Below are 16,111 nucleotides of genomic sequence, written 5' to 3' on the forward strand. Positions count from 1 at the left end.
AGTGTGAATTTCTGTAGGAGCATTCGGATCGAAGTGACGTAAAATTGGTGGCGAGGTAAGTAGAATTAACGCAGCTAGCAGGGCGAGTTGGTGATGGGACATATTCTTAGGCGTGGGCAGTGCAACCCGGACGAAGGAGAAAAGGAAGTAGACGACAATAGCGCAGACTAACAGTTAGTTATGAACAGTTGTTAGGTCTGCGCTCGTATCATCTTCTTCCTTTTGCCCTTCGTCCGTGTTGCACTGCTCACCTCTAAGGTAAGCAGACAACGTAAGGTGGTAAATATGACGTCACACGTATCTGACAAGGTAGGAAGGTCACTGGTGCCGGTAAGAAGCTGTATCGCACAGGCCTGCACAGGTTTATTACGCAGTAGTCTCGTTGGCGTAGGAAATTCGGCCACGGCTCGGAACTTAGCGGCATCAGGAAATACACCATGTTTGGAAACAACATGGCCCAATATGGTTGTTATGCACACACACAAAAAAACGCACACTTCAAGTTAAGTTGTAGGCCAGCCTTGCGTATGGCTGGTCAGAACTCGTTTCAGGTGTTGAAGGTGTGTCGGGAAGTCGGGCACAAACACAACAACGTCATCTAAATAACAGGGGGATGTTTGACACTTCAGGCCACAAAAAAATAGTGTCGATCATCCGGTTAAACGTGGCTGAAGCATTACAAAGGCCGAGCGTCATGACATAAAATTTGTACAAGCCGTCCGGTGGGACAAATGCGGTTTGCAGCGACAAGCCTCACCCATGGGTACCTGCCAGTATCCAGAGCGAAGATCTAAGGAAGAAAAAAAAAGAAATGGGCTCCCTGTAAGCAGTCAAGTGCGTCGTCTATGCGTGCTAAAGGTATGCTTGGCAAAGATTTATGCGTGGAAAAAGTTAGTAGTCTGCGCTCTCCCTGTCCTCTTTTTACAGCGAAGCTGCATATGGCTAGGTTTCCGTTTTTTTTTTTTTTTGTGCGTGTGTAGAAGAGGTTCGCGTAGACCTAGAAATCGATATTGCAACGCCGCCGGCTCGGGAGTCGACGCGCCGTTTGCATAGGTCTACGGTGTAGCCACGTCGACGTCTAGCGTTCTCCTCGGGGTATTCGGAGTCCCAACGGGCATCGCGCACACGCTTCACGTTGGCGGCCCGCTCGTCGTCGGTGGTCTCCTTCCGCCGCCTCCGTGCCCATTCCCGTTTCTGTTCGCCAAGACAATCTTCACGGGCACGATGCTGTGCCCGTAAAGCTAAACCCAATGTGGGCGCCTCTTTACTGTTACGTCAACATCGCCTAGCGACGTTATCAGCAGTTGCGTTCTGGCCGTGCAAGGCTTAGGACGCGTATGCGCACATATATTACATCAATATGAACGAGCCGTCAATGCGCTTTGACCGTACACAACACAGCAAAACAGTTAGGTAACCATTCAGTTACCTTAACATACGTCAATATTCCCCGTTTCTTCATGCCATTTCATTATGGAATAAACTACCACAAGAAGTAGTCAACGCTAATAAAACACAATCGTTAGTTCATCTTGTGAATAATATTTCTTTTGATTATTAGCGCCCTGCACACAAGGAAGGAAATTAATTCTCGTCTGTGTGTTGTACAAAAATTAGGTAAAATGCTGAATTTAGTGATGTGTTGTGTGTTCATGGTTTATCCCTACTTTGTTGTCGAGTTGCAAACTACTACAGTTCCTACTTCGTATTTACTGTTAATTCTAAATTGCAAATGCTGATGTCCCTCTATATTTTTTTATTGTGTAGTTTTCTATTCTTCGATTTTTAGTCTTGCTTATTACCGTTGATGTAACCACTCCTGCTTGGGCCCGAATCAAGCATGCACTATGTTAAATAAATAAATAAATATAGTCATCACTATACATAGCTTCGCTGGTCATCCATCCCCACAGAGTGGAATGACACTGAATTTTTCCCGTTCTTCTGCAACCTTGCCCAGTACGTTTATAATTCAAGTTAAACATCCTTTTACGCGACCTTGTTCAAACGATGATAAACGGCGCAAAATCAGACGAAAACCATCTTTCTTTCTAAGAAGAACGACTGCAGATGGCCACGTAAATGGCCACTTGATGGCTGAATAACGCCGCGAGTGAGCACGTGGCTCACCTGCTCGTCAGGAGCCCGCCTCTCTGTGGCCGAAACCCGGTGCGGTATCTGCTTCAGGAGCATGGTACTCAGTTGATGATGTGGGAGACAGCTGTCGCTCGACCCAGAGAAGTACTGTGGCAATCAAATGAAGAGATGAATCGATGAAGAAGACGGAGAAGCGCGACGCTGCGACACAGTAAGATTGCGCTCGATGGCTGCGGTAAAAGGGTGCGGTGAGGAACTCGAAACCACAAGGCCTACAGCGGCGACGTAAGCAGCAGCTGGGTCTCCGTGCGTGTCGAAAAGTAAGGGCGCCGGTTCAGCACGACCGAGGCACTCGTGGCGCAACAAAGAAGCGGGAGCGACGTCGGGTGAAAAGAAAGAGTACTGCAATTATTCAACATATCTTCCACATAGCCGACACTAATAGGATGCGAGTTACGTGAAATCTGTCTGCTGAATGAAATTATTAACCATAATGAACGGAATGATGAATCACTGTGTTCAAACTTTTCTGCATAGCCAACACCGATGAAATGTCAGGTACGTGAAATCTCTCTACTGAAATAAACTTTTCCGTTGAACGTAAAGAGTGCAGCAGTTAATCAATATATATTCTACATAGCCAGCACCAATAGGATGTCGGGAACGTGAAATCTGTGTACTGAATTAAATTAGTCTGTTGAAAGTAAACGAGTACATCAATTAATCAATATATTTTTCACGTAGCCAACGCCAATAGAATGCCATGTACGCGAAATCTGTTTGTTGAATTGAATTATTTTGTTAACCATAATGGAGTGCAGCGATGAATCACTCTGCTCCCAATTTTTTGTGCATCGCCAACACCGATGAAATACCAGGCACGTTAAATCTGTCTACTGAAATAAATTTTTCCGTCATAAATAAAGAGTGCGGAAATTAAACAATATATTTTTGCCTAGCCAATACCAATAGGATGCCAGGTACGTGAAATCTCTCCATTGAGTGAAATTATTTTGTTAATCACAATGAGTGCAGTAATGAATCACTGTTTTAAATCTTTTCGAAATAGCCATCAACAACATAATGCCCGGTACATGAAATCTGTGTATTGAATTAAATTATTCTATTGAACACAAAGAGTGGAGCAATTAACATATTTTTTACGGAGCCCACACCAATAGCATGCCAGGTACCTGAAATCTGTCTATTGAAAGAAAATATTTTTAATCATAATGAGTGCAGCAATGATTCACTCTGTTTTCAAACTTTTCCTTTTCTACATAGCCAATAACGATGAAGTGCCCGGTACGTGAAATATCTCAATTGAATTAAATTATTCTCTTGAATATAACGAATGGAGCTATTAATATATTTTATACATAGCCTACACCAATATCATGCTAGGTACCTGAAATTTGTCTATTGAATTAAATTATTTTGTTAACCATAACACTTGCAAAGAGAAATCTGTCTTCAATCTTTTCTATATAGCCAACACCGATGAAATGCCAGGTACATGAAATCTATCTATTGGATTAAAAAATTCAGATCAAAATAAAGAGTGCACCAATTAATGAATGTATTTTTTACAAAGTCAGCACAAGTAGTATGCCAGCTACATGAAATATTTGTATTGAATGGAATAATTTTGGCAGCCATGAGTGCAACGATGAATCACTCTGCTTCCAATGTTTTTCATATAGCCAACACCAATGAAATGCCAGGTATGTGAAATCTGTCTATTCAAATAATCTTTCCGCTGAAGATAAAGAGTGCGGTAATTAATCAATATATTTTCTACATAGCCAATAGCAATAGAATGCCTAGTATGCGAAATCTGTATATTGAATGAAATTATTATGTTAGCCATAATGAGTGTAGCGATGAATCACTCTGGTTTCAATCTTTTCCAAATAGTCAACACCGATGAAATGCCAGGTACATGAAATCTGTCTATTGGATTAAAAAATTCAGATCAAAATAAAGAGTGCACCAATTAATGAATGTATTTTTTACAAAGTCAGCACAAGTAGTATGCCAGCTACATGAAATATTTGTATTGAATGGAATAATTTTGGCAGCCATGAGTGCAACGATGAATCACTCTGCTTCCAATGTTTTTCATATAGCCAACACCAATGAAATGCCAGGTATGTGAAATCTGTCTATTCAAATAATCTTTCCGCTGAAGATAAAGAGTGCGGTAATTAATCAATATATTTTCTACATAGCCAATAGCAATAGAATGCCTAGTATGCGAAATCTGTATATTGAATGAAATTATTATGTTAGCCATAATGAGTGTAGCGATGAATCACTCTGGTTTCAATCTTTTCCAAATAGTCAAAAGCGCTGAAATGCCAGGTACGTGAAATCTGTCCATTGCATAAAATATTCGGTTCAAAATAAGAAGTGCACCAATTAATAAATATACCTTCTACATAGCCAACACCAATGAAAGGCCAGGTACGTGAAATCTGTCTATTCAAATAAATTTTTCCGTTGAAAATAAAGAGTGCAGGAATTGATTATTTTACTTTCTACATAGCCGACACCGATAGGATGCCAGGTACGTGAAATCTGTAATTGAAGGAAATGATTTTGTTAACCATATGGAATGCAGCGATGAATCACTCCGTTTTAGATATCTACAAAATAGCCAACAGCGATGAAAAGCCAGGTGTGTGAAATCCGTCCATTGAATCAAATCATTCTGTTGAAAATAAAGTGTGCAGCAATTAATATATTCTCTACATAGCCAACACCAATGGGATGCCAGGTACGTGAAATCTCTCTATTGAATGAAATTATTTTGTTAACCATAACGAGTGCAGTGATGAATCACTCTGCTTCCTATCTTTTCCACATAGCCAACACCAATGAAATGCCAGGTACGTGAAATTTGTTCATTGAATTCAATTGTTCTATTCAGAATAAAGCGCGCAGCAAGTAATTAATATATTTTCTACATAGCCAACACCAGTAGGATGCCAGGTACGTGAAATCTTTGTATTGAATGAAATTACTTTGGTAACCATAATAAGTGCAGGGATAATTCACTCTGTTTCCAACGTTTTCCGCATAGCCAACACCAATGAAACGCCAGGTACGTTAATCTGTCTATTCAAATAAATTTTTCCGTTGAAAATAAAGAGTGCAGGAATTAATTATTTTACTTTCTACATAGCCGACACCGATAGGATGCCAGGTACGTGAAATCTGTAATTGAAGGAAATGATTTTGTTAACCATATGGAGTGCAGCGATGAATCACTCCGTTTTAGATATCTACAAAATAGCCAACAGCGATGAAAAGCCAGGTGCGTGAAATCTGTCCATTGAATTAAATTATTCTGTTGAAAATAAAGTGTGCAGCAATTAATATATTTTCTACATAGCCAACACCAATGGGATGCCAGGTACGTGAAATCTCTCTATTGAATGAAATTATTTTGTTAACCATAACGAGTGCAGTGATGAATCACTCTGCTTCCTATCTTTTCCACATAGCCAACACCAATGAAATGCCAGGTACGTGAAATCTGTTCATTGAATTAAATTATTCTATTCAGAATAAAGTGCGCAGCAAGTAATTTATATATTTTCTACATAGCCGACACCAGTAGGATGCCAGGTACGTGAAATCTTTGTATTGAATGAAATTACTTTGGTAACCATAATAAGTGCAGTGATAATTCACTCTGCTTCCAACGTTTTCCGCATAGCCAACACCAATGAAACGCCAGGTACGTTAATCTGTCTATTCAAATAAATTTTTCCGTTGAAAATAAAGAGTGCAGGAATTAATTATTTTACTTTCTACATAGCCGACACCGATAGGATGCCAGGTACGTGAAATCTGTAATTGAAGGAAATGATTTTGTTAACCATATGGAGTGCAGCGATGAATCACTCCGTTTTAGATATCTACAAAATAGCCAACAGCGATGAAAAGCCAGGTGCGTGAAATCTGTCCATTGAATTAAATTATTCTGTTGAAAATAAAGTGTGCAGCAATTAATATATTTTCTACATAGCCAACACCAATGGGATGCCAGGTACGTGAAATCTCTCTATTGAATGAAATTATTTTGTTAACCATAACGAGTGCAGTGATGAATCACTCTGCTTCCTATCTTTTCCACATAGCCAACACCAATGAAATGCCAGGTACGTGAAATCTGTTCATTGAATTAAATTATTCTATTCAGAATAAAGTGCGCAGCAAGTAATTAATATATTTTCTACATAGCCGACACCAGTAGGATGCCAGGTACGTGAAATCTTTGTATTGAATGAAATTACTTTGGTAACCATAATAAGTGCAGTGATAATTCACTCTGCTTCCAACGTTTTCCGCATAGCCAACACCAATGAAACGCCAGGTACGTTAATCTGTCTATTCAAATAAATTTTTCCGTTGAAAATAAAGAGTGCAGGAATTAATTATTTTACTTTCTACATAGCCGACACCGATAGGATGCCAGGTACGTGAAATCTGTAATTGAAGGAAATGATTTTGTTAACCATATGGAGTGCAGCGATGAATCACTCCGTTTTAAATATCTACAATATAGCCAACAGCGATGAAAAGCCAGGTGCGTGAAATCTGTCCGCTGAATTAAATTATTCTGTTGAAAATAAAGAGTGCAACAATTATTATATTTTCTACATAGCCAACACCAATAGGATGCCAGGTACGTGAAATCTCTCTATTGAATGAAATTATTCTATTCAGAATAAAGTGCGCAGCAAGTAATTGATGTATTGTCTACATAGCCAACACCAGTAGGATGCCAGGTACGTGAAATCTGTCTATTGAATGAAACTATTTTGTTAACCATAACGAGTGCAGTGATGAATCAATCTGTTTTCAATCTTTTCCCTAAATCCAGCACCAAGGGCAGGCAAAGTACATGAAATCTCTCGTTTAATTGTGTCAGGTTTTTCTGTGAACTTTATTCACTGCAGCGAAGAACCAATCTGCTTTGAATATTTTTCATGAAGACCGCACCGATGAGTTGCCTAGTAGGTGAAATCTGTGTATTGATTTGAGCTATTCCGCTAAGTATCACAAGTGTAGCGATGAATCAACCTGTTTTCGGTGTTTCACCCAAGGCCAATACGGGCTGCATGCCAGGTACGTAAAATTAGTTTGTTTCTTTATTCAAGTCTTTCGGTTTTTTAATGATGACTTAAGCAAACAATCAATCTGTTTTCACTCTTTACCACAATAGCTGTACCGTTTAGATGCCGGGCAAGCGAAATTTTTCTATTGAACTAAATAATTTCCTGAACTGTATTGAGTGCAGCAATGAATCAATCTATTTTTAATCTTTCCCACAAGGCCAACAGTGATGAGGTGCCAGACACACACACATATATATAATGTCTAATAACGCGAATTACTCTTCGTATTGTCACACTTGTTTTTTTTCCTGCCATGTAACCTATTAAGTTGTTTTCTTGGACCGATGCCGAATATTGTTTCTAGAAAAGTCGGCCAATTTCGAAGGCAGCGCCATCTGAAAATACTACACTTTTTTGTTGCGCTGGCAGGAATTGAACCCGCTTTGCACGGGTTCAGCAAGCAAGCAGCCCGGCGGTTTAGCACACTGCACCATGAATGCCAGCAGGGTGGGATGCAATTATGCTCTTTGTTCACACGCATTGGCACGCCACGAATCTAGGAGGCCACGCTTAGACTTCACGCGGAATTTGCGGCGGCGGCGGCGTTAAATGACGCATCGTGCCAAGACAGAAGCGTGGGACAGCATCCCACCTGAAGTACACGCCTCACATATGACGCGTGTGTGCTATTCGCATAATTGTATAGTCGTCATAGATAAATTATGGCCATTTTCTTAAAATTAAGTTATTCCATTCATTATCGCAAATGTAGCGATGATTCAATCTATTTTCAATCTTTCTCCTAGGCAACACTGATGACATGCCAGGTGCCAACGTGTAATCTGACTTTATTGAACTAAGCTTTCCCATTAATATGATGATTGAAGTAATCAATCAACACGTTTGTAATATTTTGCATGAAACACCAACCGATGTGATGCCAGGTGCGTTAAGTATGTCTATTGAATTAAGTTACCCCGCTGAGTATAAAAAGTGTAGGGATAAATCAGCTTGTTTTTAATTTTTCTCTCGAAAGCTCACGCGAATGAGATGCTAAGTACGTGAAATCTTTCTACTGAATTACGTTTTTGTATTGAGTATAACGTGTGCTGCAATGAATCATTGTGTTTACAATCTTTGCCGCAAAGCCGAAACAGCTGAGATGACGGGTATGTGAATTATGTCTATTTATTGAATTGAATTTTCCAATAAACTATATTGACAGCGGCAATGAACCAATATGTTTTCAATATTTTCCGCCAAGCCCATGCCGATGTCATGTCAAGTACGTTAAGTCGTCGTCGTCGTGATCATCGTGGTCATCATCATCATCATCATCAGCAGCAGCAGCAGCAGCAGTAGCAGCAGCCTGGCTACGCCCACTGCAGGGCAAAGGCATCTCCCATACTTCTCCAACTACCCCGGTCATGTGCTAATTGTGGCCATGTTGTCCCTGCAAACTTCTTAATCTCATCCGTCCACCTAACTTTCTGCCGCCCCCTGCTGCGCTTCCCTTCTCTTGGAATCCAGTCCGTAACCCTTAATGACTATCGCTTATTTTCCCTCCTCATTACGTGCCCTGCCCATGCTCATTTCCTTTTCTTGATTTCAACTAAGATGTCATTAACTCGCGTTTTTTCCCTCACACAATCTGCTCTTTTCTCATCCCTTAACGTTACACCTATCATTCTTCTTTCCATAACTCGTTGCGTCGTCCTAAATTTAAGTAGAACCCTTTTCGTAAGCCTCCAGGTTTCTGTCCCGTACGTGAGTACTGGTAAGACACAGCTGTTATACACTTTTCTCTTGAGGGATAATGGCAACATGCTGTTCATGATCTGAGAATGCCTGCCAAACGCCATTCTTATTCTTCTGATTTTTCAGTCTCATGATATGGATCCGCGGTCACTACCTGCCCGAAGTAGATGTATTCCCTTATCACTTCCAGTGCCTCGCTACCTATCGTAAACTGCTGTTCCCTTCCGAGACTGTTAAACATTACTTTAGTTTTCTGCAGATTAATTTTCAGACCCACCCTTCTGCTTTGCCTGTCCAGGTCAGTGAGCATGCATTGCAATTGGTCCCCTGACTTACTAAGCAAGGCAATATCATCAGCGAATCGCAAGTTACTAAGGTATCCTCCATGACCTGTTATCCCCAATTTTTCCCGATCCAGGTCTCTGAATACCTCCTGTAAACACGCTGTGAACAGCATTGGAGAGATCGTAACTCCCTGTCTGACGCCCCTCTTTATTGGGATTTTGCTGCTTTCTTTATGGAGGACTACGGTGGCTGTGGAGCCGCTATAGATATCTTTCAGTATTTTTACATACGGCTCGCCTACACTTTGGTTCCGTAATGCTTTCATGAGTGCTGAGGCTTCGACTGAATCAAACGCTTTCTCGTAATCAATGAAAGCTATTATACGGGTTGGTTATATTACGCATATTTCTCTATCACCTGATTTATAGTGTGAATGTGGTCTATTGTTGAGTAGCCTTTACGAAACTCTGCCTGGTCATTTGGTTTACAGCAGTCTAAGGTGTTCCTGATTCTATTTGCGATTACCTTAGTAAATACTTTGTAGGCAACGGACAGTAGGCTTATCGGTCTATAATTTTTCGTCTTTCGCGTCCCCTTTCTTATGGCTTAAGGTTATGTTGGCGTTCTTCCAAGATTCCGGTACGCTCGAGGTCATGAGGCATTGCGTATGCAGGGTGGCCAGTTCTTCTACAACAATCTGCCCACCTTCCTTTAACAAATCTGCTGTTAAATGATCCTGCCCAGCTGCCTTCCCCGTTTGCATAGCTCCCAAGGCTTTCTTTACTTCTTTATATCAAATGTGGGATGTCAAATTCCTCTAGACTATTACGTTAAGTATGTCGATTGAATTAATTTGTTCCGTTGAGTATAAGAAGTGTAGGGATGAATGTCCGTTTTAAATTTTTTTCCCAGAAGCTCACACGAATGAGAAGCCCGGTACGTGAATTCTGTCTATTGTATTACGTTTGTTTATTCAGTATAACGTGTGCTGCAATGAATCATTGTGTTTTCAATCTTTGTCGCAAAGCCACAGTGGATGGGATGGCAGGTACGTGAAATCCAATTAACTATACTGACTGTGGAAATGAACTATTATGTTTTCAATATTTTGCATGAAGCCGAACCCGATGTGATGCCAAGTACGTTAAGTGTGTCTATTGAAAGCAGTTATTCTGTTGAGTTTAAGAATGTAGGGATAAGTCAGTCTGTTATGATTTTTTTTCTCGAAAGCGCACGCGAATGAGATGTCAGGTACGTGAAATCTGTCGATTATGTTATGTTTCTTTATTCAGCATAACGTGTGCTGCAATGAATCACTCAGTTTTCAATCTTTGTCACAAATCCACAACCGCTGGGATGGCAGGAACGTGATCTCTTTCTATTTATTGAATACAGCTTTGTAATTACCTATAGTGACTGCGGCAATGAATCAATATGCTTTTCATATTTTCCACGAAGCCCACACCGATGATATGCCAAGTACGTTAGTATGTCTATTAAATTTTATTTGACGGAGTTTAAGAACTGTAGGGGTGAGTTAGTCTGTTTTTAATTTTTTCCCTACAGCTCACACAAATGAGAAGCCAGGTACGTGAAATCTTTCTACTGAATTACGTTTTTGTATTTTGGTATAACGTATGCTGCAATGAATCATTGTGTTTTTAATCTTTGCCACACAGCCACAACCGCTGGTATGGCAGGTACGTGAACTCTGTCTATTTATTGAATTCAGTTTTGCAATCAGCTATAATGACGGTGGCAATGAATCCATATGCTTGCCATATTTTTCACGAAGCCCACACCGATGGGATGCCGGGTACGTTAAGTATGCATATTGAATTAAGTTATTCCGTCGAGTATAAGAAGTGTAGTGATGAATGCCTGTTTTCAATTTTTTTTCCTGAAGCTTACACGAGTGAGGAGCCCGGTACGTGAAATCTGTCTATTGTATTACGTTTGTTTATTCAGCAAAACGTGTGCTACAATGCATCACTCTGTTTTCAATATTTACCTTAAAGCCACAACCGCTGGGATGGCAGGTACGTGAAATCTTTCTATTTATTGAATTCAGTTTTACAATTAACAATTAACTATAATGACTGCGGGAATGAATCCATATGTTTTGAATATTTTGCACGAAGCCCACACCGACGTGATGCCAAGTACGTTAAGTATGTTGATTGAATTAATTTATTCCCTTTAGTATAAGAAGTGTAGGGTTGAGTGTCTGTTTTAAATTTTTTTCCTTAAAGTTCACACGAATGAGAAGCCAGGTGCGTGAAAGCTTTCTACTGAATTACGTTTTTGTATTGAGTATAACGTGTGCTGCAATGAATCATTGTGTTTTCAATCTTTGCCACAAAGCCAAAGCCGCTGGGATGGCAGGTACGTGAAATCAGTCTATTTCTTGAATTACATTTTCCAATTATTGATAATGACTGTGGCAATGAATCATTCTGTTTTCAATATTTTGCACGAAGCCCACACCAATGTGATGCCAAGTACGTTAAGTATGTCTATTGAAATAAGTTATTCCATTCAGTACAAAAAGTGTAGGGAGAAGTCGGTCTGTTCTGACTTTTTTTCTCGAAAGCTCACGCGAATGAGATTCCAGGTACGTGAAATCTGTCTATTATATTACGTTTCTTTACTCAGTATAACATGTGCTGCAATGATTTACTCTGTTTTCAATCTTTGCCACAAAGCCACAACCGCTGGTATGGCAGGTACGTGAACTCTGTCTATTTATTGAATTCAGTTTTGCAATCAGCTATAATGACTGTGGCAATGAATCAATATGCTTTCCATATTTTTCACGAAGCCCACACCGATGGGATGCCGGGTACGTTAAGTATGCATATTGAATTAAGTTATTCCGTCGAGTATAAGAAGTGTAGTGATGAATGCCTGTTTTCAATTTTTTTCCCTGAAGCTCACACGAATGAGAAGCCCGGTACGTGAAATCTGTCTATTGTATTACGTTTCTTTATTCAGTAAAACGTGTGCTACAATGCATCACTCTGTTTTCAATCTTTACCTCAAAGCCACAACCGCTGAAATGGCAGGTACGTGAAAGCTTTCTATTTGTTGAATTCAGTTTTCCAATTAACAATTAACTGTAATGGCTGCGGCAATGAATCAATATGTTTTCAATATTTTGCACGAAGCCCACACCGACATGATGCCAAGTACGTTAAGTATGTCGATTGAAATAATTTATTCCGTTGAGTATAAGAAGTGTAGGGATGAATGTCCGTTTTAAATTTTTTTCCCAGAAGCTCACAAGAATGTGAAGCCCGGTACGTGAAATCTGTCTATTGTATTACGTTTGTTTATTGAGTATAACGTGTGCTGCAATGAATCATTGTGTTTTCAATCTGTGCCACAATGTCACAGTGGATGGGATGGCAGGTACGTGAAATCCAATTAACTATACTGACTGTGGAAATGAACCATTATGTTTTCAATATTTTGCATGAAGCCGAAGTTGATGCGATGCCAAGTACGTTAAGTGTGTCTATTGAAATAAGTTATTCTGTTGAGCTTAAAAATGTAGGGATAAGTCAGTCTGTTATGAATTTTTTTCTCGAAAGCGCACGCGAATGAGATGTCAGGTACGTGAAATCTGTCGATTATGTTATGTTTCTTTATTCAGTATAACGTGTGCTGCAATGAATCACTCTGTTTTCAATCTTTGCCACAAATCCACAACCACTGGGATGGCAGGTACGTGATCTCTGGCTATTTATTGAATGCAGCTTTGTAATTACCTATAGTGACTGCGGCAATGAATCAATATGCGTTTCATATTTTCCACGAAGCCCACACCGATGGGATGCCAGGTATGTTAAGTATGTCTATTAAATTAAGTTATTTGATCGAGTTTAAGTAGTGTAGAGGTGAATCGATCGGTTTTCAATTTTTTCCCTAAAGCTCACACTAATGAGAAGCCAGGTACGCGAAATTTTCCTACTGAACTGCGTTTTTGTATTGAGTATAACGTTTGCTGCGATGAATCATTGTATTTGAATCTTTGCCACAAAGCCAACACTGATAAAATGCCAGGTGGATGAAGGCTGCCTGGCTTTTGAATTTGCGTTTTCTGTTTATACATGCGATGAGAAAAACAATTGACATTTTACGCAAAGCTAGCTCAGATGGCACTAGAGGTAGGTAAATTTAGTCTGCCTTTTGGGTTTACTTTTCTCATTAAGTATTATAAGCGAAGGAAAGAAATATAATTTATTTGAGTTTATTTCCAGTAAGCCATCACAGATGGTATGTCTGTTATGTGATAGCGTGTCTTTTGAGTTTAGAGTTTGTTTATTTTGGGAAATAGAATGAGCGTAATAAAAAAAGGATTTTATATTTTTCCACTGAGGCGTGATCTACAACAGGCTATGTGTATGTAATTATTCTTCCTTGCGAATTTTCTTACTTTGATATATATAAATGAGTGCAGTAACGAAAGAAGGCGTTCTCTCTCTGGTGTTTTGCAAACGTTTTGGTTGTGTACGTTCTCGCTGAACTTCACTCGGGCAAAACACCTAGCACAAAATGCCGGTTAGCGTGCAGCAGCGGGGGTTTTGTAAGTTGTCGCTGCTACTATGCACCAAGTTAAAAAAAAATATTGCAAGGCCTCTTACGCGGGTGAAGTGAACCGTTTTTTGTTAGCCGCAAGATCAAGAAACGTCCAGTATTTCAAGTTTCAAGTTTTATTCATCAACGATGTCAGTTTTACAAAGAATTGTATACAGAATTAGCACTACACAGGGAGTCCCAAAGTGAGAAACTGTCAGAGGGACTCCCATACATGAACAAAATAAAAAAAAAATGAGATACACATCAAGCATTGGTTACGGTGACTTTACAGACAATTTCATAAATATAAGGAACAGTGCGAAAAAACAAGAATATGAAGCTGTTTAGTAAGACAAAAATTACGAAGAAAACTTCTGTAGTGAACAAGTAATGCAAATTTACAATAGAATAAAAACAGAAGTAATATAACATATACTATAATACCCAGGTGAATTATTATTACAATCACAAAAGTCAGTTGTTAGGATGAAGAGAGTTGCTGCATAAAATATTTCTTAACTTGGTTCTTGAATATATGCTCTGTAGGGGACGATTTAATGGCATGTGGAATAGAATTCGTTTTATTTCCGCAAATTTAGCAGTGAACTTACCATAATTTGTGCGCACTTTAGGTAAAAGACGATTATCGAGTTCAGAGAACCTAGTAGTGTTAGTATTTACAAACGTTTCAGCAACAAAGCCATGTATATGGGCAATATTACGAAATGAGTTATAGATCACGATTGTTAACTTGAACTGAAAAAGCTGGTGAAGAGGATGAATGTTTAAACTGCAATAAAGTGGCGTTGAATTGAATAGGAAATGGCTGAAAGTCATGAGACGAAGCGCCTGATTCTGCAGGCGTTGAAGTTAGGTGAGGTGAGCGAGGAATGCATTACCCCAGGCTGATACGCAGTAAGATAAATGGCTGTGAATGTGTGCATGATAACGGGAATGGATAATGTGCGGCTGAAAATATGAGCGGGTTTTGATTATGGCGCGTATTCCAAAAGAAATCTTACGGACAAGTGACTGCGCACGGAGAGTTAATTTCAGATGCTTGTCTAAAACTACGCCAAGAAACTTTGCGCTATCAGATATTGGTATTAAGTTGCTGTCAAGACACACAGATATAGATTTCGAAATTAGTGTAGGGAAGGAATGAAAGACCATAAAAACCGTTTTTTAGCGGATTGATGCGCAACATGCTCTTTCGACACCAGGAAGTTATGTTATGCAGATCAACGTTAACGTTTCGCTGTAGCTCGTCGACATTATTAGCGCAAGAAAAAATAGTCGTGTCGTCTGCATATAATATACAGTCAATAGTGGTCAGAACATTAGGTGGGCCATTAATTAATAGTAGAAACAGCAGCGGACCAAGGATCGAGCCCTGAGGAACGTATGTCTTGATATATGTTCTTAGAAGATGAGAGTTTGCCGTCAATCTGAACAACTTGGGTACGATTGGTTAGGTAGCTATAAGTAAACTGAAGTGGCGGGCCAGTTATGCCGTAAGATTCGAGTTTATGTATTAGAATTTTGTGATTAATGGTGTCAAAAGCTTTTGTTAAATCTATAGATACGCTTCCAACCAGCAAGCCTTGGTCGATTGCCTTCTTGACTTTATCGGTGCAGGTTAGAACCGCAAGCTCAGTTGAGCAACCCTGCCGAAAGCCATACTGTTGAGGTTTAGGTATTGCTCGAAATTAATTTCTCCGTAGTAATTAATTAACTCAATTTTGAAGCGTTAGCTTTTCTGAGCTCGTCAGTCAGTTCAGCACCGTTGTCGCCGTCTACAGGAGTGTACCGATTCCGTAGATTGTGCATTTTACAGTTCCCACTGGTATGTGCCGATGGTCATGTGGTGCTGAGTATGTATGGTGCTGAGTCATGCCGCTGTGTTTTGTGTCATCGCCATCATCTTCATCGTCAGGTCATTGTAGTCGTACAGTCGTCATCACTTCGTCTCACGGCATCATCCTCTAGTGTTCGTCGTCATTAGATTCTCGCCAAATAGTCGTCGTCACAAAAACGTCTTCATGCCGTCGTAGTCACGCCATCGTCGACATATATTCGCTGTCATAACCCCTTCATTGTTTCGTCGACGTCATTCCACCTTCTTCATTCCATCGTAATCACGCTGTCGTCATTCAATTGTGATTGCGACGCCGTTGTCATACCATCGTCGTCGTACATTCGTAGTTACGTATTCGTTGTCTTACCGTTGTCATGATGCCGCCGTGGTCTTTCCATCGTGG

The 16,111-nt window shown here is 39.9% G+C and overlaps 1 protein-coding gene across 23 annotated transcripts in view; it reads left to right on the forward strand.

Annotated features, from left to right (window-relative positions):
- Nucleotides 1-2,638: 2,638 nt before the first annotated feature.
- The window catches only part of LOC126547761 (uncharacterized), a 48,469-nt gene continuing 34,996 nt past the window's right edge, over nt 2,639-16,111 (forward strand). The window contains exons 1-35 of one of the 23 annotated variants that reach the window (XM_072285380.1): nt 2,639-2,655; nt 3,382-3,402; nt 4,227-4,247; nt 4,441-4,461; nt 4,543-4,563; nt 4,646-4,666; nt 4,742-4,777; nt 4,856-4,876; nt 4,968-4,988; nt 5,071-5,091; nt 5,183-5,203; nt 5,285-5,305; nt 5,381-5,416; nt 5,495-5,515; nt 5,607-5,627; nt 5,710-5,730; nt 5,822-5,842; nt 5,924-5,944; nt 6,020-6,055; nt 6,134-6,154; nt 6,246-6,266; nt 6,349-6,369; nt 6,461-6,481; nt 6,563-6,583; nt 6,638-6,694; nt 6,773-6,793; nt 6,876-6,896; nt 10,182-10,205; nt 10,297-10,317; nt 10,728-10,748; nt 10,836-10,856; nt 10,949-10,969; nt 12,091-12,111; nt 12,202-12,222; nt 12,314-12,334. In XM_072285380.1, the coding sequence (XP_072141481.1) occupies nt 2,649-2,655; nt 3,382-3,402; nt 4,227-4,247; nt 4,441-4,461; nt 4,543-4,563; nt 4,646-4,666; nt 4,742-4,777; nt 4,856-4,876; nt 4,968-4,988; nt 5,071-5,091; nt 5,183-5,203; nt 5,285-5,305; nt 5,381-5,416; nt 5,495-5,515; nt 5,607-5,627; nt 5,710-5,730; nt 5,822-5,842; nt 5,924-5,944; nt 6,020-6,055; nt 6,134-6,154; nt 6,246-6,266; nt 6,349-6,369; nt 6,461-6,481; nt 6,563-6,583; nt 6,638-6,694; nt 6,773-6,793; nt 6,876-6,896; nt 10,182-10,205; nt 10,297-10,317; nt 10,728-10,748; nt 10,836-10,856; nt 10,949-10,969; nt 12,091-12,111; nt 12,202-12,222; nt 12,314-12,334 (805 nt within the window). In that variant the 5' untranslated portion in view covers nt 2,639-2,648. Of the gene's footprint in view, nt 2,656-3,381; nt 3,403-4,226; nt 4,248-4,440; nt 4,462-4,542; nt 4,564-4,645; nt 4,667-4,741; nt 4,778-4,855; nt 4,877-4,967; nt 4,989-5,070; nt 5,092-5,182; nt 5,204-5,284; nt 5,306-5,380; nt 5,417-5,494; nt 5,516-5,606; nt 5,628-5,709; nt 5,731-5,821; nt 5,843-5,923; nt 5,945-6,019; nt 6,056-6,133; nt 6,155-6,245; nt 6,267-6,348; nt 6,370-6,460; nt 6,482-6,562; nt 6,584-6,637; nt 6,695-6,772; nt 6,794-6,875; nt 6,897-10,181; nt 10,206-10,296; nt 10,318-10,499; nt 10,521-10,727; nt 10,749-10,835; nt 10,857-10,948; nt 10,970-12,090; nt 12,112-12,201; nt 12,223-12,313; nt 12,335-16,111 lie in introns of all 23 variants that reach the window. The other 22 variants (XM_072285381.1, XM_072285390.1, XM_072285394.1 and 19 more) reach the window with 22 other exon arrangements.

Source organism: Dermacentor andersoni, chromosome 1, assembly GCF_023375885.2.
Source record: "Dermacentor andersoni chromosome 1, qqDerAnde1_hic_scaffold, whole genome shotgun sequence".
Taxonomy (NCBI): Eukaryota; Metazoa; Arthropoda; class Arachnida; order Ixodida; family Ixodidae; genus Dermacentor; species Dermacentor andersoni.